Below are 26339 nucleotides of genomic sequence, written 5' to 3' on the forward strand. Positions count from 1 at the left end.
CTTAGAGACTCAGTTTGTGGGGACCTTTTGAAACCTGTGTGACATGTTGTATTGAGTAGATAATCCGCAGCCCCTGAGATTGGTATAAGTCATTTGATCTCAATAGAGCTGTGTTGTGTTTACAGCATGCTGGGACTTGCCCAAAGATTTAATGATACTTTAAAAAGACTTAGGCCCTGTAGACAGCAGAAGATGTGACAGCAAGAGGTGTACATTGAAAGCATGTGCAGTTTACTTTCCCTTAAGATTTGAGTAGGACTTTGTAAGACATCTGTGTGGCAGGAAGATTCAAATAGGATTTTTTAATTACCTGAATATTGATAAAAGTGTAGATAAAAGGAGGTAGACTCAATTGAAAAAACCCAGTTATTTTCACAGAAGAGATAGCTTTTGAAATGGACCCTGGTTTTTTTAGGGCATAATGTATATTCAGGCTAGTCCCATACTCTGGCACCTAATTGGTATAGGCTGAGAAAGCAGAAAAATGCAAAGGCAAAGAGAGTTAAAATGATTTGCCTAAACCCATGCACCAGAACAAGAGGACACAGTCTCAAGCTGCACCAGGGGAAGTTTAGACTGGATGTTAGGAAGAAGTTCTTCATAGAGAGAGTTATTGGCCATTGGAATGGGCTGCCCAGGGAAGTGGTGGAGTCACCATCACTGGAGGTGTTTGGGAAGAGACTTGATGGGGTGCTTGGTGCCATGGTTTAGTTGATTAGATGGTGTTGGATGATAGGTTGGACTCGATGATCTCAAAGGTCTCTTCCAACCTGGTCTGGTTCTGTTCTATTCTATTCTATTCTATTCTATTCTATTCTATTCTATTCTATTCTACTCTACTCTACTCTACTCTACTCTACTCTACTCTACTCTACTCTACTCTACTCTACTCTACTCTACTCTACTCTACTCTACTCTACTCTACTCTACTCTACTCTATTCTCTTCTCTTCTACTCCACATCTCTAATAAAGGTGTTGAGTCGATATTTTAGCTTTCTTATTTGCTTCCTTTCCTTGAAGACAATTCTTCCTCTGTCAAGTCAGTAATTTACCTGATCTGGCAGTTATTTTGAATTTGCAGTGGGAGTATCTAGGAGAAAGTATGTTAGGAGAGTGTATTCTTGGGTCAGTGGAGGAAAATGAATTGTTCATGCTATGTAAACTTTTCCTTTTGTATTTTTATAGCCAAGTGGATTATCGAGCAAAACTCTGGGCTTGTAACTTCTGTTATCAGAGAAATCAGGTAAGAGAATGAAATGTTCAGGATATAGAAAATCTTTCATATAAGGTAAAAGTGAAGAATCTTAATTTTCCAAGCTGTAGTAGCAAACTGAAATGTGCAGCTACCTCTTCAGAGATTACATTGAGTTTTTTCTTTAAATGGTGGCGATAGTGAACATTTGTTGCAAAGGAAAGTAGTCAGTGTGTAATGTTCTGTAGGAGTTGTACTTTGTTTTTATTTATTTATAGTTAATTTCTGTGTGTTTATTTGCAGTTTCCTCCTACCTATGCTGGCATATCTGAAATGAATCAGCCAGCTGAACTTTTGCCTCAGTTCTCCAGTATTGAATACGTAGTACAGGTAAAATCATTAAATAAAATCTTGAGCATCTGTAGCCTTCCAATGAAGAAAAATAATTCATTTCAAGTGTATTTCTTCACTGCACTTTAATGACTGTGAGTCTGTATGTGCTTGTTAGTTGTTTGGAAAGGGAAACCAAAAATTCTTAGAAGATCACAAGGGTGGCAAACAAACCCAAAACAGCAACAAGGGGGGGTGGAGAGAGAGATGTCTTAAAGACAAGGTTTCTGTTATTTACCTGTTTATTTACCAGGACTTTAATTGTTTATGCCAGGGGTCTGCTTGCTTCTGTTGCTTGCTCAAATGATTTCAGTTTAGGTTTGGCTGACTGTTGGTCCATCTCCCATTAATCACTTGAATTTAAGTTTGGTTTTGCGTGACTATGAGTGAGTTTTAGTTACAGCTGGTTTAAAGAAGGCATCTATATTCAGGGCAGTTGTTTGAAATGTAATGGTCATCCTTGAATAGAATAGAAATTTAAAAATGGACCCAAACCCCCAAATCCCAAACATTTGCAATTGCAAATGTGATTTCTGTATTACATTTTGGAGAATTAAAATCTGTAAGGCTTCAGGGAGGCACTCAGATTATGAGGAGTGAACAGTCAACAGAAGTTCTGCTTTTTTGCCAACTTTGTAATGCAAACAAAAGGGGATATTTGCTCATGGTTCTTTAGAAAGAATACAAAGAACTGGTGATCTCTAGAGCAAAACTGTGAAGTGAAATGCCACAGAATGTCATCAGCTTGGAGTATTTTGTAATTTTGAATAGTTTTGTAACTATTCTATTCACTTGGAGCAATAAAATCTCCTTGCATGTTAAAAGCTTTATATAATTGGCCTATGCTTCAAAACTGACATGGCATCCTCAAAGGATTTTTTTCTTTCCTTCTGTAGTAAGCTTTTCATTTTTGTGCAGAGTTCATTATGGTAGGGGTTTCATTCCCCTTTAGCCCTGGATACTGATTGCTGCTTGAGAGAGGGCTAAGTTAGATGGAACACTGACAGGGAGGTCATTCTGCCCCTGTACACTGCACTGGTTAGGCCACACCTTGAGTCCTGTGTCCAGTTCTGGGCCCCTCAGTTTAGCAAAGATGTTGACTTGCTGGAACATGTCCAGAGAAAGGCAACAAAGTTGGTTAGGGGTTTGGAGCACAAGCCCTGTGAGGAGAGGCTGAGGGAGCTGGGGTTGCTTAGCCTGGAGAAGAGGAGGCTCAGAGGAGACCTTATTGCTGTGTACAACTACCTGAAGGGAGATTGTAGCCAGGTGGGGCTTGGTCTCTTCTCCCAGGCAACCAGCACCAGAACAAGAGGACATAGTCTCAAGCTGCACCAGGGGAGGTTTAGACTGGATGTTAGGAAGAAATTCTTCATAGAGAGAGCGATTGGCCATTGGAATGGGCTGCCCAGGGAGGTGGTGGAGTCACCATCATTGGGGGTGTTTAGGAGGAGATTTGATGGGGTGCTTGGTGCCATGGTTTAGTTGATTGGATGGTGTTGAATGATAGGTTGGACATGATGATCTTGAAGATCTCTTCAATTCTTGAATAGAATTGATCTTGAAGATCTATTCTATTCTATTCCAACCTAGTTTATTTTTATTCTATTCTATTCTATCCTATTCTATTCTGTTGGTATGGTTAAAATAAAACCTTTTGCAAAATGTCCTTTGTTCATGTTTGATGCTGTAAATGCTGCAGGATTCGTTTCTCATGTGATTCTATTTTTGTTTCTGAAGCGTGGTCCTCAGATGCCATTAATATTTCTTTATGTTGTGGACACATGCATGGAAGATGAGGACTTGCAAGCTCTGAAGGAATCCATGCAAATGTCTCTTAGTCTTCTGCCACCAACTGCATTAGTAGGTCTCATTACCTTTGGTCGAATGGTTCAAGTTCATGAGCTCGGCTGTGAAGGAATATCCAAAAGTTATGTGTTCAGAGGAACAAAGGACCTATCTGCAAAACAGCTTCAGGTAACACACAACAGAAAGCAAGGTGATGATGATGAAGAACTTCAGATAGTTTGTAAACAAATTTTGTAATAATATCTTATGTATTTGACTGCAGGAAATGCTAGGGCTTACAAAAGTAGCTGTTTCACAAGTTGGTCGGGGTCCTCAAGTGCAGCAGCCACCACCTTCTAACAGGTAATGTGCTTCAAACTTCTAGACCACACACCTTGACTACACTGATTTATTGGGAAATGTATTATTTTATGGCAATCAACTGACAGTCAACCCTTTTGAACAGACACAAATTTGCTAGGAGAATAATGGTTATAGCCTGTTTCTTTCCTGCAGTTTGTACCTGGAAGAAAAGTGATGGTAAAATCACCTGCATCATGCTTTGGAAATGTTCTGAGAGAACATTATGTAGGCAGACTATAGGTCTGTAAATAATGATGCTTGTGTTGGTTGTTCTGCTGGGAAGTGTTAATAGCTGCTTTAATGCCCCTTTCTTATGTGAATATCCAGTTCTGCCTTTCTTTTTTGCTCTGCTCTTCCCCTGCTCTGCTCTTCCCCTGCTCCTGCTCTTCCCTTCCTTTCTGTCTCTCATTTGGAAATTGTGAATTTGTGTGTGATCTTCCCTTTATATGCCATCGTGACAGAAGAAATTGATGAAGTAAGAAAGAGAGTTTTACAGTCTTTGCCTGCAAGTGCAGATGTGTGTTGGAAGGCATCCTGTAGCAGAGAGCATGAATGTCTTCTTCATGGCTTTGATTTTGACTGAAGTAGTGAAACATGAGTTTCTTTTTGAGACTCATAAGTTATCATCTAATCTTTCTTTCAACTGTGTAGGATTCTTTCTGGATAGTGGCAGCATCTCAAGTCAGCAAGATTTTGTTTTACAGGCTGTTTGCTGAACTACTTAAGCTGAGTGTGCTGTGTGTGTGGTAATACCAAACTCTGTTATCTTGGTGAGGCAGAGACATTGCTCTGAATCCAGGCCAGAATCTAGAATTAAATATTCCTAATGTATGTCAAATGTATTGCTGATGTGCAACTGATTGAATGTTTATTAACAATTTGCATGTAAATGATCTGGACAAGGAGATGGAGCGTACCCTCAGTGAGGTTGCTGATGACACTAGGTTGGGAGGGAGTGTTGATCTGCTTGAGGATAGGAAGGCTCTGCAGAGGAATCTGGACAGGCTGGATTGATGGGCTGAGGCCAATTGTATGAGATTCAACAAGGCCATGTTCGGGGTCCTGCACTTTGGTTGCCAAAACCACATGCAGCAGTACAGGCCGAAGGAAAAGTGGCTGGAAAATTGCCAGTAGCGAAAGACCCAGGGGTATTGATTGACAGCTGGCTGAAGATGAGCCAGCAGTGTGCCCAGATGGCCAACACTGTCCTGTCCTCTATCAGGAATAGCATCACAAGCAGAAACAGGGAAATGATTGCTACCCTGTACGTACCACTGGTGAGGCCACACTCTGAGTACTGTGGTCAGTTTTAGGGCCCTTGTTGCAAGAAACATGTTTAAGTTCTGGATTGGGTCCAGAGAGGGCAACAAAGCTGGTGAAGGATCTGGAGAACAGTTCCTATGAGGAAACCCTGAGGGAATCAGGGTGGTTTGGTGTGGAGAAAAGGAGGCTGAAAGGAGACCTTACTGCTCTCTACAAGTCCCTGAAAGGAGGTTGTAGTGAGGTGGGTGTTGGTCTCTTCTCCCTAGTAACAAGTGATAGGATGGGAGGAAATGACTTCATATTGTAATGCTGGAGGTTTAGGTTTGATATTAGAAGTTATTTCCTCTTTGAAAGGGGTAATAAACACTGGAATAAGCTACCCAGGGAGGTGGTTCAATCTCCATCGCAGGAGGTGTTGCAAAGACACATAGGTGTGGTGCTGAGGGGTGTGATTTAGCACGAGACTTCACTGGTAGGCTTGATGGTTGGACTCGATGATCTTTTCTAACTGAAATGATTCTATGTTTCTAAACTAACTTCATGTATTTGTTTACAGGTTTTTGCAACCAGTGCAGAAAATTGATATGAATCTTACTGATCTTTTGGGTGAATTGCAACGGGATCCTTGGCCTGTTCCACAGGGAAAACGGCCCTTACGTTCTTCTGGAGTGGCTCTTTCTATAGCTGTAGGACTCCTGGAGGTAATGGCTTTAATTACAGTTAATCACAGGGGTTTACTTAGTTTTATAAGGCAAAGCCTGATGCTTTTTCTTTGTCTTTTTATTTCCTGCAGTGCACTTTCCCTAACACTGGTGCGCGTATAATGATGTTCATTGGAGGACCAGCCACCCAAGGACCTGGCATGGTTGTAGGGGATGAATTGAAGTTACCTATAAGATCATGGCATGACATTGAAAAAGACAATGCCAAATATGTTAAAAAGGGTACTAAGGTAAGAGGTGGTCCTGAGATGTCTTACCAGTAATTAACTAATTACAGTGCCTAGTGAGTTAGGACTCTTGTTTGGCTCCCATTAAAATTTTTAGAAGTGTTACTCTGGTTTGTGTCAGGAAAGGTTTATGGTGTAACTAGAGTAAGGCTGCTTCTAAGACAGCTGTTCAAAACAGTCTCTGTAGTTAGGGGATGTTTAGGGGGTGGGCTTTAGGTATATTTCATTGCAAATGTACCTTGGTCTGGTGAACTGCATTCAAAATCTGTTGAATTCATCTTAACTGATTATAATGGGACCTTAAACAACAAGTTTGGCCACGGGCTCCTGTCATGATAGATCCTTGAGATCAGGGAGGTAACTTCAATTCTCTGTGTTGGATCTCCTGATTCATGCAAAACTGAAGAAGAAAAATCAAGGTAATTTTCTAGTTTAGATAGCAGCCACTGGTCTGTCTAGTGCGAGTCAGGTTCTCAGATGGACAGTACTACATCCCAAGTGTTGAAAATTCCACCCCCAATTTTAACTTCAGGGGAAAAAAAAAAGTCTTTTGGCTTGTATTGGAATATGATGCTATAATGTTGTTTAAGAAAAATGTCAGGAATTTTAGGATTTAATATGAAGGTGAGGAGAATTCATGTCTTAAGTTGCTATGAATTGTATTTTCATCTCGGATTTAGCATTTCGAAGCCCTGGCTAATCGGGCTGCCACAAATGGTCATGTTATTGACATATATGCGTGTGCATTGGATCAGACTGGTCTTCTGGAGATGAAGTGTTGTCCCAACTACACTGGGTATGTGCCTGCTCATTTTTAAATAGTACATGAATATGTAGTTTTAAATGTTTGGTTTTTTTTAAATGGCACTGATGGGAAACACCAAAAGTGTTGTGCCTCTTCAAAACAAAAACAAACCAGCAACCCCTCTCCCCCAGAAAAGCAACCCACAATGCACAAACCTTCTGTGGTATATTGTGATGGTTGCATTTGTAGTGGATATTTGGAATTTCAGTCTGGAGAAGAGAAGGCTCCAAGGTGACCTAATTGTGGCCTTCCAGTATCTGAAGGGGGCCTACAAGAAGGCTAGGGAGGGACTTCTCAGGATATCAGGTAGTGAATGGAATGAAACTGGAGATGGGGAGATTCAGGCTGGAGGTGAGGAGGAAGTTCTTCACCCTGAGAGTGGTGAAGCCCTGGAATGGGTTGTCCAGGGAGGTGGTTGGGGTGCCGTCCCTGGAGGTGTTTAGGACCAGGCTGGATGAGGCTCTGGCCAGCCTGATCTAGTGTGGGATGTCCCTGCCCATGGCAGGGGAGTTGGAACTAGATGATCCTTGTGGTCCCTTCCAACCCTGACTGATACTATGAATAATTTCTCAGCCTCTGAGAAATTTGCTGTCACATTGGTGGGTTTAATCAGAAGGGAATATGCTGTTTTTCTTTTAAACAGGCAATTTATCCTATGCACTGTTGCTATTTTTCAGTGTCTCTGTATGTAAGCTGCAGGTTTCAATAAAGATAAGAACCTGTCATCCTTTTTGTTGCTGTTCAGAGCAGTAGAACCCCCTGTGGTAGTGTGTCTTCTTTATGCCCTTCTTCTATGTGCTGTTGCTCATAGGTTTAACTGCTGTGACTATCAGGTACATCCATTGCTCTTGATTTTTGTTCTACATTCCAGAAATGTTCTTCTATTCCCTCCAGCTTGTCTTGCCATCAGTTCCTTTTGATGTGATTAAAGCAAGCCCTAGTCTTTCTTATGGAACTGCTCCCCTGTTTTCTGTCCCTGTAGATGACAGTCTCACCCTTCCTGTTAGCAGATCTGCAGTCTGGGATAGCTGTTGACTCTAGTTCATGTGCCCAGGACCTCATTCGTTTTGTATATCTTGGCAGTTCTTCCTCTGTGTTTTTTTCAAAGATGGTATTTTCTTTCTGAACATCTCTTCCACAATCATAATATTTTATCTTTGCCTTTATCATCACCTGCTTTACATAACCATTTGATTTATTTTTTTTAGGTTGGATGTCTGTATCCAGTGTGGATTTTTTTTTTTGCCAAGCTAATCTTTCTTGTTTGCTACTTCTAGCTCTGTCGATACCATCCTCATGTAAAATTAAATGTAGCATCTTTGCTTATCAGTTTAATAACTGGTGTATCTGTTGGTAACAGCCCTTCTCAGTTGCCTGTGAGTATTCTCATATGACAGAGGGTACTAAACATATGCTAATGGTTAGGTATACCAAGAATAACAGAATCAACCAGGTTGGAAGAGACCTCCAAGATCATCGAGTCCAAACAATCACCCAACCCTATCTAATCAACTGGACCATGGCACTAAGTGCCTTATCCACTTTTCTTAAACACCTCCAGGGACAGTGACTCCACAGCTCCTTGGGCAGTCCATTCCAATGGCCAAGCTCTCTTTATGATGAACTTCTTTCTAAGATCAAGCCTAAACTTCCCCCTGTCCAGCTTGAGACTGTGTCCTCATGTTCTGTTGCTGGTTGCCTGGGAGAATGAGAGATGGAGCTGCTGTTTGTGGTAGATATATGCCACTGAGTTTGAAGCCATCTTGACCATGCTAATCACTGCTGGATTGCTTCTTTTCAGAGTTGTGTGTATAGTCTTAACTTGTGAGTTTCCACTGCTCTGGAGCTTCAAGTTTATGACTTTTGCTGCTTTTCTGTATCAAATTCCAGCTGTATTTTTCAATTTATGACAGTGTAATTTTGCTTCCTGTCTGCTCTCATTACTCACTTTGCCCTGCTTGCCCACCAAAACCTGTCTTAATGTATAGTCTTGTTTATTTCTCCTACAGCTGTTGCTATTTTCTGTCCGATTACATCCTGCATACAGGGAGGAATTTACTTGTGCCTGTGTCTATTTTCTTCTGTCTTTGAGCATCTACCTGGAAACTTACTTAACTTGTTTTGGGTGCAGTGTTTAGCCTACTGAAGTATTTTAATAACATGCTATAGTTGATATTTCTGGATAAATAAAAATACCACCTCCCATTACTATTTCCTAAATGTAGTGCCTGATATTTCATGGTAAGTGGCAACTGTTTCAGTTACATCCACAGAACATTGCTAAGCATAAAAGTAAATTATGCTTCATGAGCGCAGATTTAAGCCTGAACTGATGAGTGAGCCGCACAAAAATAAAATGAAGTGGAAATAAGGCTGAAATATTGAATATTGGAATTAAGCTGACCTTGCATGGCAGAGTTATGAGACATTCATAGTGTTGAAGTTCAGTATTACAGTTTTTGTAGTGACAGATTTCATTATAATCACAGTGACTTTAAGATGCCAGTGGGGCAAGAAGCTTGTAAAACAGTTAATTCTAACATTGCAGCAAAATATTAATTTGATGATAATCCATTTAAAGAGGGCAAAAATGAGCCTTGCAATGAATTGTCTTTAGTTTTAGTCTCTAATAAGCTATATAAATTCCCTGTGCTGAATTAGATGGGACGCTTGTTGCCAGGGTTTAATTGATTAGACAGTGTTGGATGATAGGTTGGACTTGATGATCTCAAAGGTCTCTTCCAACTTGGCTCATTCTATTCTATTTTATTCTGTAGTAAGTAATGTATTTTAACTGAAGAGTTGTGTTTCTTTTGTTGTTTTTGTTGTCTAGAGGCTACATGGTAATGGGAGACTCTTTCAATACATCTTTATTCAAGCAAACCTTTCAGAGGGTATTCACAAAAGATATGCAAGGCCAATTTAAAATGGGATTTGGTGGCACATTAGAAATAAAGGTAAGAATACAAGAATGCAGTGTGTTAGTGAAACACTGGAATAGGATGGCTACAAACTGTGGCATCTTTCCCCTCTAAGGGATTTTTAAGAATATGCTAAAGCAATGTGTTAAAGGTTTACAAACAACAGCACCTTTTCTCCAGGATCCAATTTATGTTCATGCTGTTGTTTCAGCTGTACTAATTGATACAGCAAACATGTGTGATGAAGTGTACAAAGTGAGCATGTGAAAAGTTTCTCTAAATTTACCAAGCATTATTCTATGTATAGTGTTTCCTAAAGGTATCAAGAGTCTGATATGCATTGAGTTTTTCATTAACTAATGATAAAATAAGAAGGAATTTCTCTTAGTGTATGGCATGTTAATACTTGTTTTTCTTCTAAATATAAAGACTTCAAGAGAAGTAAAGATTTCTGGAGCCATTGGACCCTGTGTCTCCCTCAACTCTAAAGGACCTTGTGTCTCTGAAAATGTAAGTAAACTTTGCTGAAAATGAAGGTAATAAACTACTGGGAAAACCCAGGATTTAGGATTTCTGGATTTGAAAAGAGGCTTCAACTTTTCCATAAATGGAACAAAGAGTTTGACTTTTTACCAATTTTAAATGAAGTGCACACAAGGGCTGGTTTTTTGGAGGTAAGCTTCTGTTCACTGATAGATTAGATTCAAGTTGTACTAGGCCTTGCAGATCCCTTGTAATGTGTTCAGTTTTGTCCACTGAGTGATTGCTTTGTTACAGAGAAGTGACATGCTGGCTCATCAGAAACCAAGCAGAAAGGGAGTTAATGTGCTTTATTATTACAATCAGAGCTATGTTCTTTTATCTAAAGGGAACCATCAAAATACTTTATTTAGAAAGACTGAGACAACAAGGCACAAGGCTGTAAGACCCTGGAAATAGTTTCCTTTATCATTTGTGTAGCTGTTTCACCACATGCACATTTAATTAATTGATTAGAATGTCCAACTATTCCAAGTTGCTGAAGTAATTCCTTTAAATGCACATCAGACTTAAATAATCACTTATTTTCTTATCAAATAATGCTACTACAACTTAATTTAGGATTTGATTAATGATGAAAAATTCCTGCAGGTAACCAAAAATATCTTACATTTGAAAAGTCTCACTTTGTTCCTAACAGTCTTCATGATAGATCACTTTCCAGTGTGAAAGTATTTACCAATGCTTTAATCAAACTTTTTTCATATCTAAATTTGTCTTATGTTGAGGATTGCATCTTTTTGAGCTAAAAATCTCAATATAATCAGTGGGTTTTTTGTCTTAGTGCTGTGGTTCAGATTTTATTTCATCACCTGCAGGACCTTATGTATTACAACAAAAGTTAAACCCCAATTAAATGCACATTTGGTTATTTAAGCTATGTATGTAAATCATAGGAAGTAGTAGACAATTCAATTGTGAATTCATGCCTGTTGCCTTGCAGTCATATCATGACTTATTTCTACTTCAAGAACCTTTTTGTTGCTTGAATTAAAATATTTGGGGCAAAATGTGAATGAAATTATATTATAGGCACATGCAGCTTGTTTAAAGTGGTAACTTTATTCTAGCCATAATGCTTTTAACAGTGAATACAAGCACAGTGACTGTATCTCCAGTATAATTACCCTTGAATCTTTTGTTTGGTTTCACTGAGTCCATTATAGGTGACAGATTGTTTTAATTGGTTTCTTTGGGCATTTATGTTGTTTGGATGGCAAAAAGGAACTGTCCCTTGAAATGCATCACTATCTGTATACAGTTACCATGTTAGTTAGTTGAAACTATGTAAGTACATATTAAATACTGTGTAAGCAATCTGTTTGAAGTTCTGCTTAGTTTTGCCTTAGAAGAGTCATTCCACTTAAATCAGAGAATCACAGAAACCATCAGGTTGGAAAAGACCCTGGGGATCATCAAGTCTGACTGAGAACCTCTCTCTACAAGATTCATTGATAAAGACATTAAAGATGATGTGCTGCTTACCTCTTTTCTTAGGACTCTTTAAGCAAAGTCAAATCCTTTTTCCTCTTTCTGAACAGCCTTTTTCTGATGCCATCTCCTTGCATCATTTGCAACTGTCTTTTTTCCTCCCAATGCTTCCACTGCTGCAATTTTGAAAGAGCTTTGGGTGAGACTGTCAGAGTGAGCAGGGAGAAAACTTATGACAGAGTAGTTGTAAACAATTACCTATAGCCAGATGTTGAACTTCATGAGCAAGGTAATACTTCTGTTTTGTTAAAGTGTTATAAAATCTTTCTACAGGAGATTGGAACAGGAGGTACTTGTCAGTGGAAGATTTGTGGACTTAATCCTACTACAACACTTGCACTGTACTTTGAGGTGGTCAACCAGGTAATAAATCTTTGTCTCCCTTGTCAGGTTTTTTTGGTAGTAATTTAACTTTGTGCGACTGCTGAAACAGTCTTTTTTGTATGGTTCTTTCAAGCACAGTAGCAAGGATACAAGTGATGTTGCCATTTGGTGTTGTCAAAGCTTAGAGATGGACACTAACAGTTTAATGAATATGATAATAAAGCAAATTAGCAACTGCTCCCAGTATTCCTTAACACTCTCCAAGTTTATTTGCCATGTTTAGTAATGATAGTCTAGTAAAAGCACCAGACAATACATTCACATAACTTGAGCTGCATGTTCCAAATAATTGTACCATTTTCTAGTAATTAGTTGATGCATTTTCAAATTACACTGTGAAATCTTGAGATTCCTTTTATTTTTCTTCCTCCTGTACTTAGCACAATGCTCCCATTCCTCAAGGAGGACGTGGCGCAATCCAGTTTGTGACTCAGTACCAGCATTCCAGTGGACAGAGACGTATCAGAGTGACCACAGTTGCCAGAAAGTATGTTTTACTTGTGATGAATCAGTTTTGAAAAAGCAGGCTATATTTATGTGCCTTTTAATCTTTAGATTTTGTAACAGGGCTATGGTTCTGGTATATGCAGTGCCGCAGGTGGTGAAGGCATGATCATACCTTTGAGACAGTTGCCTCTCTTGTTCCGTGGGCTGTTTCTTCTCTTGAGAGTTTGCAGTGGCTGTATAATGTTGTGGGAGTGCTCTGAAGTAATCCAAATGATTTCAGATGAAGAGGAATATTTGAGTAAAATTCTATGGTCTAAATTGAAGAGATAGTTGAGCTTAGAGAATGGCAAAGATCACAACTTAACTCCATAGTGTCAACTGCTGCTCTGGTGAGTGTAAATACCTGCTCTTCCATCTATAACCTTTACCTGTGCCTTCCTTGGCTCAATTTACTTGGCAGCTTTAGAAAGTAATGTTTAATATTATACAGGCATTTTTTTCAATATCCAGTGACATTTTCTTTAAGCTGAAGGAAATTATTGGTTGGTTAATTTGATGGAAAATAGTGTTTATCAAAAAAATCACTGCCCTTACGGTCGATACGAAGGTCTTGTCAACTTACACTGCTTACATTAGTAAAGTCTTCTTGGCGGCTGATACAAGGACAGATGGTGCAGCAGACACGCTGGAGGGAAGGGATGCCATCCAGAGGGACCTGGACAGGCTGGAGAGGTGGGCACAAGCCAACCTCATGAGGTTCAACAAGACCAAGTGCAGGGTCCTGTATCTGGGTCGAGGCACAATCCCAGGCACAAATACAGGCTGGACAGTGACTGGCTGGAAAGCAGCCCTGAGTGTGCACTTGCAGCCTGGAATCCTGGGCTGCATCAAGGGAAGTGTGGCCAGCAGGTCAAGGGAGGTGATTCTCCCCCTCTACTCAGCTCTGGTGAGACCCCCCCAGGAGTACTGCATCCAGTTCTGGAGCCCCTATTACAAGAGGGATATGGAGGTGCTGGAACGTGTCCGGAGAAGGGCCATGAGTATGATCAGAGGGCTGGAGCACCTCTCCTATGAGGACAGACTGAAGGAGTTGGGGCTGTTCAGTCTGGAGAAGAGAAGGCTCTGAGGTGACCTAATTGTGGCCTTCCAGTATCTGAAGGGGGCCTACAAGAAGGCTGGGGAGGGACTTCTCAGGATGTCAGGTAGTGATAGGACTAGGGGGAATGGAATGAAGCTGGAGGTGGGGAGATTCAGGCTGGATTTGAGGAGGAAGTTCTTCACCATGAGAGTGGTGAAGCCCTGGAATGGGTTGTCCAGGGAGGTGGTTGGGGTGCCATCCCTGGAGGTGTTTAAGCCCAGGCTGGATGAGGCTCTGGCCAGGCTGCTCTAGTGTGGGGTTTCCCTGCCCATGGCAGGGGGGGTGGAACTAGATGATCCTTGTGGTCCCTTCCTACCCTGACTGATACTATGATAAAAAATTTACCTTGTGAATTGGAAAGGATAAGCAAGGTGCACAGGAAAGCTATTAGTGTGAGATTGTGCTATTAGCTTAATGGACAGTGTGTTCTGCCCCTTATCTTTTGTAATTTAGACTTTTTAAATAACTGTATTCTAAGTGGCATATTTTCCTTCACTGGTTGCATGGCAACTGTGCAAATCAGGGACATTCTAAAATCATTCTAATTAGAGAATGATTAACTGAGAGGCTGCTCATTTACATCCCGTAGATTGTATTTTTCTTTTTGAAACTCCAGCATGAGTTTATCAAACTGCTAATGCTGCTTTCTTTGCCTTGTGAGGAGATATTTTGAGACTGAAACTCTTGTCTTTCACTGTGGTGCAAATATGTGGCAATGCCAGCGACGAGTGGTGTGAGCAATCTGGCAGTGCAGGCCTAGAGCCTGACATGGTGGTAGGCCATGCTCAGCATGGGTGCAGAGCCAGCTATCAGTGTACCAAAACAGTGCTGTCTTGCAGCACTGTAACTAAAGCAGGGCACTGGTAGCTATAAACATAGCAAGTTATCTTGGGACAACAGGACATGCACCTGCATCAACAAACCTCGTGTGTCATCCGTAGTTGGACCAATAATCTCTTAATAGTGTGATGTGTGGTCACTCATAGGGAACCAATCAGTCCATGCCAACAAGGCACTCCAAGTTTATATAAGTTGTAGCAGTTCCCTTGCTAGGCACTTCTGCCTTTCCTGTCCCTTCTCTTTCTATGCTTTACTTTACTGTGCTATGCTCACACCATAGGCCTGTGCCATCGGCCTGCAATACTGGAACAATAAAGGATCGATACTCGATCATATTGGTCAGCCGTATTGATTCCAATCTCCGCCGCCGATACAAATAAAGTGGTGTTTCTTCTCTTTTGCAGTTGGGCAGATGCACAGACACAGATTCAAAACATTGCTGCATCTTTTGACCAGGAGGCTGCTGCAATTCTCATGGCCAGATTGGCAGTGTATAGGGCAGAGACAGAAGAGGGGCCTGACGTGCTTAGGTGGCTGGACAGACAACTTATACGACTGGTAAAAAGCACTATGTTAAAAGCCTCAGATTGGGCTTTTTTTTTGTCTCCAGACATGTAATCCTTAAGTGACTGCTGTTCAGTGACTGTTTATTCAAAACCAAACCAAAATTAAATTGAATGCTACATTTCTACAAGTGGCTGTGCAGGATTAACTAAGATGTTTTATTTTTTCACTTTGAATGGGAAAACTAGGCAGATTTGGTTTTAGTTTGTTTTCTGATGTTTCCTCAGTTCTCAGCAGTTGTTAACTGCCAGCAATTGAGAGGAATTCTAGCATGAGATTAGCAGAAATTCTCTACTTTCTGCTGCCTCTGATGGATATTACAGAATGATAGAATAGCAGGGGTTAGAAAAGGATGTTTGGAGATCATTTAGTCCAACCCTTCTGCTAAAAACAATTTCACCTAGAGAAAGCTTGTCCAGGACCATGCCCAGGCAGGTTTTGAGTACCTCCAGTGAAGGAGACTCCACAGCCTCTCTGGGCAGCCTGTTTCAGTGCTCTTCTACCCTCAAAGTAAAATTTTTCAAGTTCAGATGGAAGTTCTCTCCAGTTTGTGCCTGTTGCCCCTTTTCCTGTTACTGGGCACCACGAGAAAGAGTTTGGCCCAGTCCTCTTCCCCACCCCCCCACCTCCCCCCCCTTTAGGTAATGGTCAGCATTGAGAAGATTCCCTCTCAGTACTCTCCAGGCTAAACAGATCCAGAGCTCTTAGCCTTTCCTTATAATTGAGATGCTGTTGTGTGATAATATTGTGGATGAAATAGTGAGACAAAACTAAAAGAGAAGTCAAATACCTAGAAAGTATAGAATGTCTTTTTTTTTTCCTTTATTTTTAGAAATTCAATTTTCTGTGGTTTTGGGTTTGGTGGTGGTTGGTTGTTTGGTGGCTTTTCTGGTTTTTTGGGTGGTTTAAAAACATTTCATTTCTTCTAAGTAGCTGTTAATGATTTAATTCTAAACATGCTCTCCAGTGTTTTTGCTAGGTTTCTGTTTGCTTGCAAAACCATAAGCAGGTCAGATCATGTGTCTCAGAAACAAGCACAGTAATGGTGTGACTGAGCAATTATGTTTCTTAATTAAGACAATTTTCCCTTTAACTTTAGTGCCAGAAATTTGGAGACTATCATAAAGATGATCCCAGCTCTTTCAGATTTTCAGAAACATTTTCACTTTACCCACAGGTGAGTAAAAGGAAGATCTGTCTCTAAATGGTAAACAGAGAATGCTTAGTGAAGGAAAAGACAACTAGCACAGAGTAAAATAAGGCTTTACATTGAATACCAGAATGAAAAGACCCCCTGCTCCCAGTTGTTGTCTGGCATGTGACATTCATCAAATCACTTCCACTGTCTGTGCTGCTGTGTCCCATTTTTCCCTCTGTCCTTACAGTTAAACTTCCCCTGTGTATGTTTATTTTCCCTCTATAATGGAATCTTCATCTTACCTGTGGCTGTAGTTCAGATAATGATACTCTTGGTTTATTCCATGGGCAGTTTTCATGAAGGAATTCAGAAAACATGGAAGAAGATACAGTTTTACTTTGTTGTTTCCTGGATAATGCTGACCTGAAAGAATCACTTCTCTGGTGAAGTGAACTTGAGCTTCAGTATATTAAGCATTGAGCAATGTCTTCACTAATATTCTATTCTGATAAATTTCTCCATTCTTACTGCTCTAGATATGTTGCTTTGGGTCTCTTCATAGGCTTCTATGGTTTGAGATATCAATCTACCAGTCTGTCTGAAGGTGTTAAGTGTGAGGAGATTGTTTCAGCAGTCACTTGATTTGCTTTTTCCTTTTTACAAACGATGTTCAGGTTTGCTGTGGTTAATGTTCTGTTTTTTTCTGCTCGCATCTTGTGCGTTCAAGCACGGCAGCCTCCCTCATAGGAACAGTAGAACTTCACAGTAAGGGAAGGATTTGACAGTATTCAGTCACATGCTATTTGTGAGAACAAGGAGTAATACATTTCTCTCAATTCAGAGCTGCTTTGCAGATTTGTCCATTCTGATCTCTGCCTTGCTCTCATAAGCATATGTAAAAACTAGTAAAGGTGCATGTGTAAGTTAGAAACGTTGAAGAACTTGGAATTCAGCTGCGTTGTGGCATTGGTCTCATGAAGTCTGTGGAAAACATTGCTGTCATTGTACTACTCCTCTTTTTACCTGTCAACATTTCTTTGTTTTGCAGTTTATGTTTCACTTGAGAAGATCTCCTTTCTTGCAAGTTTTTAACAACAGTCCGGATGAGAGCTCCTACTATCGTCATCATTTCATGCGTCAAGATCTAACCCAGTCGCTTATCATGGTCCAGCCAATCCTTTATGCCTACTCTTTCAATGGACCTCCAGAGGTATCGTTATGTGTAACCTGATAGTAGGTTAAAAGGTGCTGTTTTGAGGGAGGTGATTGTTGTCCTCACTGTTACATGTTATTAAATGGATTGGTTTATTGCTTGAGAAAGAACACTTATTTATTATGGAACATGCTATGAACAAGGCATATCAAAATTTTGATGTAGCATAGTCTTGAGAACAAGTTGTCTTGTGAAGAGGTGATGTTTTAGACTAAGGAATGGTACTTTTTTTGTTAGGTTTTGAGAGCTGTAGGAGTTTTGCTTTTGTTTTTAGGGTACAGAATGTAAACATCCTTGTGTCCTTGAGTACTGTGTCCAGTTCTGGGCCCCGCAGTTTAGGAAGGACATCGAGACACTTGAACGTGTCCAGAGAAGGGCAACAAGGCTGGGGAGAGGCCTTGAGCACAGCCCTGTGAGGAGAGGCTGAGGTAGTTGGGGTTGTTTAGCCTAGAGAAGAGGAGGGTCAGGGGAGACCTCATTGCTCTCTACAACTACCTGAAAGGTGGTTGTAGCCAGGAAAGGGTTGGTCTCTTCTCTCTAGCAACCAGCACCAGAACAAGAAGATACAGTCTCAAGCTGCACCAGGGGAAGTTTAGGCTTGAGGTGAGGAGAAAGTTCTTCACTGAGCGAGTTATTCGTCATTGGAATGGGCTGCTCAGGGAGGTAGTGGAGTCACCGTCCCTGGAGGTGTTCAAGAGGGGATTGGACGTGGCACTTGGTGCCGTGGTCTAGTCGTGAGGTCTGTCGAGACAGGTTGGACTTGATGATCCTTGGGGTCTCTTCCAACCTTAGTTACACTGTGATACTGTGGACGTGGCACTTGGTGCTGTGGTCTAGTCAAGAGATCTGTGGTGACAGGTTGGATTCGATGATCTTTGAGGTCTCTTCCACCCTTGGTGATACTGTGATCCACCACAAATGTGATTTGAAAATGTACTTTAGAGTTTGGAAGAAAAGCTTGGGTGTTTTTTGTGTGTTTGTATTTAGTTTTGTCTTTTGTTGTTGTTGTTTTTTTCTCTCCCTTTTTTTTTTGCCTCCCAAAGGTGCAAAATCCCCTCTGTCTTAATGCCCTCCTCCAAAGTTTCTAATTTTGGTGTGCTTACTACTATGTGTAGATTTTTGTCCAGAGCCTTCCAGCTGACCTTATAGAATAGAATAGAATAAACCAGGGTGGAAGAGACCTTCAAGATCATCGTGTCCAACCTATCATCCAACACCACCCAACCAACTAAACCATGCAACCATGCCACATTCTATATATACCTAAAATAAAGCTGGGGAAAGAACTGTAAGACGAGAGACAACAAAAGCAGTCTGACAGATAAGAGAGAGTGAGAAAAAACAGTGAAGTGAAAATAAACGTAGTAGGCAAAGATCTGGGCAGGTTGGGATTCTAACTTCTGTTAGCATTTTTTCTTTTGTTTGTTTCTGCTAAAATTATGTCATGGGGATAGAGGGGAGGGAAAAAGACTTAAGGGTGGAGTTTAATGTAATGAGGTGGTCTATCAAGAGCTGCTCACAGGTATGAGATCATTCATGTATGAGTAACAATCACATGAGTGATGCAAAGTGGAAGTATGATGGAGTTGACACCTCATAATATGGGGGGGGGTGTTATATTATTCTTGAAATAGTTAAAATTTTGGGTATCCCTAATAAAATTGACCCAGTGAAATCGTGTGGTACTGATGCAGTTAAATCAAATAGTGCTAATATAGTGTCCCTGCCCTTAGAGGGATGCATTAAAAGTCAAATACTACATTAGATTTCATAAGTCATGAGTATTTACTCTATACAGTCTATGTAGTATTTACTATGCACAGTAATAATAGCTGCTGGGACAAGGAAAAAAAACAACAAACCACCCCTAAATCTTGTAGTAGAATAACTGCTGAATCTTTATCCATTGAAATACCATTCTAGTTAATGGCATTTGGTAGGTAAATGTGTAGGTACTTGAAAGACTAGGAAAGTGCATAATAATGAAAGAGCTTTCAGCTTTTGAGTACTTTTTGTTTTATCACTTTCCTGAAGTTATGTATCCAGAAACTATCTGAATAACTTCAGGATGAGGTTGTGTTGGTTGCAGATGCATGACATGAAAACAGACAGGGAGCTTTAGTAAGTGATGAAAAAGTTCCTTATACTCAGTGAGTCCAGAAGCTGGTAGTGCCCTGTGATTGCTCAGTTCTGCTTCAGATGGTAACTTTAATTTACTTTTAAATCATAGCCTGTTCTTCTGGATAGCAGCAGCATCTTACCAGATCGCATTCTCCTTATGGACACCTTTTTCCAGATCCTTATTTATCATGGAGAGGTAAGATTTGTCATTTCTTACTTAGATACTCTTTTTCTGTAGGAGTGCTACATTATGAAAGTCAAGCAGATCCTGGTTCAAGCCAGGAATCCAAGTCTCTGGGTTGGGGTGCAGATGAGTGGGCAGCATGGCCAGGTGCAGGCATGGCTGCAATGTAGCTCAGACTGGAGCCAAGAATGAGAGCCTCAGCTTAAAACTGTTGCCAAGCAAAGAAGGGGGTTAACCCTGCTGAGGGTTTCTCTAGGTCTTTCCTAACAACAGCCTGTATCAGTGAGCTGACTGATCAGAAAGCTTCATTGGTAGAAAGTTGGGAGGCTGTGCTGCAGGCCCTGAAAGATAAATACTAAACATGCAGATAGAGAACTGTAAACAGTGTCCTTGACCTTATGAGCTGAATGTTTATCATACAAAGAATGACAACAAAAAGGAGACACAGATGGACCCCAGATTGGGGAGTTTGAAAGTAATCTGTTGTCAAGTTACTTGCAAATCTTGGCATTTAAATATAGGCTTCCATTCTAGAGGACAGAAAGAGATGAGTGATAGAGAATAGGTGAGTGTTGACACATCTTTCTCTGTGTACCCTCTAAGAAAGATTTGGTGAATCACTTCTAAACTTCTTTCTTCCCCCTACCCCCAGACCATAGCTCAGTGGCGTAAATCAGGTTACCAGGATATGCCAGAATATGAAAACTTCCACCACTTATTGCAAGCTCCAATAGATGATGCCCAAGAAATTCTTCATTCCAGATTTCCAATGCCCAGATACATTGATACAGAGCATGGAGGAAGCCAGGTACGGCGACACAAATATTGCATAATTTAAGGAGTGATGTGTTAGTAATGTCGTGGGATTTTTTTGGTAGTAAACATGCATTTCTGTGCTGGAGTTGATGTAAATTGAGGGGGAATATTTTGAATTTCCAAGCTTTTACAGAGCCATATATTTAATAGTAGATTTTTGTCCAGTTTGTTAATCTTTTTTTTAGTTAGGGTTTTTACCATACTGACTTGGACTCTCAGATTCCTGTGTGAGATCACAGAATAGTTCAGGCTGGAAGGGACCACCAAAGGTCATCTAGTCTGACCTCCCTGCAGTCAGAAGGGACATCCTCAACTAGACCAGGTTGCCCAGGGCATCTCCAGGGAAGGGGCCTCAACCACCTCCCTGGGCAACCTGTTCCAGTGTTCCACTGCCCTCACGGTAATGAACTTCTTCCCAATATCCAATCTAAATCTGCCCTTCTCTAGTCTGAAGCCATTGCCCTTCATCCTGTCACTGCAGGCCTTCGTCAAGTGTCTCTCTATCCTTCCTGTGGGCCCCCTTCAGGTACTGGAAGGTTGCTATTAGGTCTCTCTGGAGCCTCCTGTTCTCCAGCCTGAACAACCCCAACTACCCCATCCTGTCCTTGTAGCAGAGGTGCTCTCACCCCCTGATCATTTTTGTGGCAGGACAAAAACAGACAGTCCTTGTCAGAGTCTCTGTGTCAGTACCTGAATTATTCTTGGTGTTACTTTTTTGAAACTTACCAACTAATTCCTTATTGATACTAACATTTGCTTTACTAGTGGTTAGAAAATCCCAAAAGCTTACTTTCTGCTTCACTGAAAAGTTGTTAGCAGTTCTGTATTACAGCTGTAGGATCCAGGCAGGGGCTTTACTTAACAGAGATGCTACTTGCTCTTCTGAAGAGCTTATCTGTGCATGGTTTTACCTCCAAAGAATAGAAATTACATATTTCATGCACATGTAAATTTTTTTCTGAGCAAACCAAACTTCTGTTTGATTAATGTATTGCCTGTGTTTTGTGTTTTAAAGGCTCGTTTCCTGCTTTCAAAAGTAAATCCCTCTCAGACTCACAACAATATGTATGCATGGGGACAGGTGAGTATGGATGCTGTAGCTTGTATGCACAGGTTTCTTTTTCCCTCTTTCAGAACCCAAATGACACATTGTGTACATGCAAGTAACAATGCCAAGTTTTAAAACTGAAGAAGAAATTGCAAAGGTTCAGAGAAATGCATTTCACTTCTTCAGACAGAAGTGATCTGGTTTGGTATTGTAAGCTTCTGCTAGGCTGTTTTCATCCCTAGCCACCTTTCTTGGACAGATACCTTCAAATTGTGTAGAATGAGGACACATAAAGGCTAAGAGGCCCTTTTGCAATAGTGGAAATAAATTTTGAAGTTGTGAGCAAGAACTGAAAAGCCCATTAGTATTTAAGTACACTAGGATTTTGGTGACAGGGTTTTTTGTGGCTTGGGCAGCAGTTTTTCAGATCTTGTCTTTAGCAAGGAAGTTACCTAAGAATTCAGAAGTCGTGTTTGTGGAGCAGTTGCATCCTAGTACCATGTTCTCCTTCCACATGGGAAAGAAGAGAAACACTGCTGTGAGTGAATGCCAGTAGAGTGCCATTTTCTCATGAAAATACAATAACATCAGTTACACATTAATTGTACTCTGAGAGTAGTTTACTAAAGAGCGTACACAGTCTCCAAGTTGCAAGTGAGAAAGCTCTAGCAATTTCATGGCACTGATATTTTGTCAGGGAGTTTTATCCAGTTACCAGAGTCAGTGCCAGGGTAAGGTAAGAGGTGGTTTGTTAATCTGCCCAGTCACATTGTAGCCTGTGTGCTCAACATAATATCTTGCTGTGTTTGCAGGGGAGATAGGAGGGGTGTGGGTGTGAAAACAAACTTGAATCAAGTACAAATAACGACATGAGGAGTGCAGCTGCTGGGAGAAAGTTCTAAACTGGATTGGTTTTGCTTGTTTTGTTCATGGGTTTCATGGATTAGTTCATGTAGGTTTTGTGCATAACTGAAAAGCTACATTAAATTTGTTACTGCACGGTCACCTGAAGAGGGCACCCACACACCGCTGAAACCATGTTTCAGGAGGTGCTGAATTGATGAGTTGTGAGTTTTGATGTTCTAAGGAAAGGAGTTGTTTTTTTTAAACTGTAACAAGTGGGTGATTTATGTGGCATGGAAAATGTTTCAGAAAATGGTGAGCTTTTCATGCAGCTCTGTTATGTGGGTTACTCTTTGAGGATAGAGTTGAAATTTTCAGATTATATTGGATATGGCATTTATTTGAGAATGACTCTTATTTTCAGCCCTTTAAAAATACACTTTCTATGTATTTCTATCCATACATAAAACGTATTTTATTGGTGTATAAGAGCATTTTTAATATATAAATAAATATATATATTGTGGGGGGTGTGTGATGGTTTGGCTTTCTTTTTTGTCTTGGTGACTGTAGGGAATTTGCCATTAGAAAGAAAAAACAATAGATCCATGGCACAAATCTTAGCAAATTCCCAACTGGCTGTCACCCAATTGCTGTTAATTAAGTTCAAATTCTGGTTGTGTGTCTTAAATCAAAATTTTAAATCAGCAGAAAATAAAACTTAAGGTGGTCTGCAAAAACCCAAGGCAAGTTCTCCTGTACTTTTCATGCTTGTACATTGCTAGTTTTCACTTTATTCCCCCCCCATATAAAAGGCTCTGCTACTTTACTCTACTTTAGAAAGAGTGATTGGCCATTGGAATGGGCTGCCCAGGGAGGTGGTGGAGTCACCATCACTGAAGATGTTTAGGAAGAGACTGGATGGGGCACTTGGTGCCATGGTTTAGTTGATTAGATAGTGTTGGATGAGTTGGACTCAATGGATGGGTGGATGGGTTGGACTCAATGATCTCAAAGGTCTTTTCCAACCTGGTTTATTCTATTCTATTCTGTTCTGTTCTATTCGATTCGATTCTATTCTATTCACCTACTACAATAAAGGGTTCCCAGTCATCACAGGAAAGCTGCTGCTGCTTGTGGTAGCAGTGCTGACAGCAGCTACCTGTGTGCATGTGTTGGAGGAGGTTTTCGGCTTCAGGAGTAAGAGTCTGTGCTTTAATTGCCCTGGTTTACCACCAGCAGTCATCATGAGGGATCTCTTTTTTCATGAGGGTCTATCAGCTCCTCAGATATCCTCCTCTGGAGGATGACACAGTGACAAATCATATCCTGCCCTAGAATTAAACTATTTGGCAATTTCCTTGTGACTTCTTAAATAAAAGAGCTCAGGCTTACATTTGGCAGGCTTGGAAGTAGAACATCCTTTACTCTCATTTTGCTACAATCAGCTGATAATTTAGTGGTCATTCCTTGAGAGTGGCTGTGTATTGTGTCAAGTGTTTTGAAGTGATCTAGGAACTGTTATTGCTCATGGATTTGTCCCTTGAGCATTAGCTGAGCTCTGGTTTTGGCCAGTTCTCAGAAAATGGCAGCAGTTCTATGCATCTTAGTTAAGGCTTTCAGGCCTGTGTTTTGGATATATTTGTCAGAATTCAGTGAGCTCTGATTTCACTGGGTTGTACTTCTGTTGAATTACAGGATTTCTTCCTGCATTTGCGAATTGAAGCAATGACAGATTGATTTCAAAGGACTTCAGAGCTGTTTAGTGATTAAAAGATGACCATCTTGAGCTTCTTGGATTTGTGAAAATTACATCTGAGGTCAAAAAATAAATTGCAAAAAGTCCACCCAAAAATGGTGTTTTTTAATCTTCTGTGATTTGATTTTGTAGTGGCATGACCTTCAGATATTGGTTTTGGTATTTCTCTGAAGGGACACAGAGCTGTAGGAGAGAACTGGCTCCCCTTTCCTTGAGAGAAAGATCATTGACCTTTACTTGATGTCAAATCAGACCCTTAGTGGCTTTGTTTCCTCCTTTCACCATTTTTGATGTGTGTGAGCATCACTGTCAAATGCTGATTGGTTACTTGTGTCACTTGCACATTTCTGTTTGTCTCGCCTTGGCTCCACCGAGGCAGGGATGATACAGGAATTGTGGCATCAAGATTCACTTGCTGTTAAAAATGTGCAAGTTGGTGTTTGACAGCTGTCAAAAACTCTGGAGTTCTGTATGGTTGATGTAGATATCTTGCTATACTGTAGCTCACTCTGTGTACATTAACATGGAAAACCGTGTAGCTGTATTTCATGCTTGAATTTATGTAAACAGGAAAATTGATGTAAATGTACAGTCTGCTATTTTTTGTCAGAGGATTTCAGCTTCTAAGGTCTTTCTAAATCAATGGAGTGTTTATTTCATGGGAAGTATTGTGCCTTAAAATGCTTTTTCTCTTCACAATCAGTATAATTGGTTCTCATTGTTTCCTTTTATTTTATAGGAGTCTGGAGCACCCATTCTTACTGATGACGTCAGCTTGCAAGTATTTATGGATCATCTGAAGAAACTTGCTGTCTCTAGTGCTGCCTGAGATTCTGCAGTGCATTAAAGGCACAGATAAGCTGTAGCCATATTTCAGCTTTTTCTCCTTTATCCTTTTCCATGTCTCTCTTGACAGAATGCTCTGATATGCACAAGCTGCCTGACTGGATGTGAAAGAGTGTTTTCAAAGAAAAGCTTTTATTATCAGCAACTGCTGTAATGTGAACTGCAGTTTGTAAAAATGACAGGTAATAGATTAAGTTATAATTAGAGGAAAAAGGGCAGTCATTTTGATTACTCTGTTGCTATAATTACTCTGAGATAATTTATAACAACTTTGGAGATGTGATTTCAGTTCCCATTTGAAATGGTTGAGGTGGATTCTGCTGTGCACTACAAAGGCACGTTGAACAATAAAGGAAATCTTTGGTGATGTCGGGCTTTCCAGACCGCCATGTGATTACTTTTGCTTACTTGATTTGAGCACAAAGTGAACAAAGAAACAACAAAAAAGCATACAAAACTATAAAAGCATCTAAAACTTAGTCTTTTGACCTAGGCTGCCAAGCTTTTCTTTCCTGCGGAGGTGTTATTGTCTGTGCTCGTAGGAGTATTTAATTTCCCTTAGGAGATTTTTTTCTTTCTTTATTTCTCCACAAAGAATTTGAAACTGAAAAAGTAAAAAAAAAAAATGCTGTGACTGCTGCAAATTGAAATCCACATGTTCTATTTTTGACAGAAATACCTGTTGCCAAATGCATTAACAGAGGACTATGCTCCAAAGTTGAGACTTCTAGCTTGAGCTAGGAAGAAAGCCTACACTACCAAAAAATGAACTAAGAGTGCAGCCTTGATTTTTGTCTTGGCAAATACACTTAAATCTATATCTACCTTGTTTTATTATTGCCTTATAATGTTACTACACTAATGCATGACACTGCATACCTGCTTTTTGTTTCTTGCATCCTTTCTGTTATGAATCAACAGGCTACAGTGCTTGTTGAAACAGTATTACATAAAATCTGATGTAATTGATTTCATATTTAGCTCTTACTTGATTTTTTTGGGGTGTGGAAATTGGTAGGCTTTCCCACTTGCTCGTTGAAGTTTACACATAAAACATGTTTACATAGGTAAGAGGACATTTTGATAAGTAAAGATGTGAAATGTGGTAGTGGGCAATAAAAGATTGTTCCAAGTGTGAAGGAAGAGAGTTTTGTCATAGGAAATTGAATCATATGCTGGAGTGACAAGCATGAAGGTTTTTTTCCCTGTTACCTGAAAATGCTCAAAAACTTGATTAAGTCAATTGCTCTTCAATACTTTGATCTACATGAGATGAGATACTTTTGCCTTGGTACAAA

General features: G+C 40.3%; 1 protein-coding gene across 2 annotated transcripts in view; it reads left to right on the forward strand.

Annotated features, from left to right (window-relative positions):
* The window catches only part of SEC23A (SEC23 homolog A, COPII coat complex component), a 30772-nt gene extending 5099 nt beyond the window's left edge, over positions 1-25673 (forward strand). For both annotated transcript variants that reach the window (XM_054162054.1, XM_054162056.1), the window contains exons 3-20: positions 1187-1244; positions 1497-1583; positions 3321-3557; positions 3652-3731; positions 5551-5695; positions 5788-5946; positions 6624-6739; positions 9582-9705; positions 10099-10179; positions 11974-12063; positions 12465-12571; positions 14914-15067; positions 16173-16250; positions 17260-17421; positions 19655-19741; positions 20382-20537; positions 21561-21626; positions 24935-25673. In XM_054162054.1, the coding sequence (XP_054018029.1) occupies positions 1187-1244; positions 1497-1583; positions 3321-3557; positions 3652-3731; positions 5551-5695; positions 5788-5946; positions 6624-6739; positions 9582-9705; positions 10099-10179; positions 11974-12063; positions 12465-12571; positions 14914-15067; positions 16173-16250; positions 17260-17421; positions 19655-19741; positions 20382-20537; positions 21561-21626; positions 24935-25024 (2077 nt within the window). In that variant the 3' untranslated portion in view covers positions 25025-25673. The remainder of the gene's footprint in view (positions 1-1186; positions 1245-1496; positions 1584-3320; positions 3558-3651; positions 3732-5550; positions 5696-5787; positions 5947-6623; positions 6740-9581; positions 9706-10098; positions 10180-11973; positions 12064-12464; positions 12572-14913; positions 15068-16172; positions 16251-17259; positions 17422-19654; positions 19742-20381; positions 20538-21560; positions 21627-24934) is intronic.
* The last annotated feature ends 666 nt before the right edge of the window (positions 25674-26339 follow it).

The sequence above is a fragment of the Dryobates pubescens genome, chromosome 5 (genome assembly GCF_014839835.1).
Source record: "Dryobates pubescens isolate bDryPub1 chromosome 5, bDryPub1.pri, whole genome shotgun sequence".
NCBI lineage: Eukaryota > Metazoa > Chordata > Aves > Piciformes > Picidae > Dryobates > Dryobates pubescens.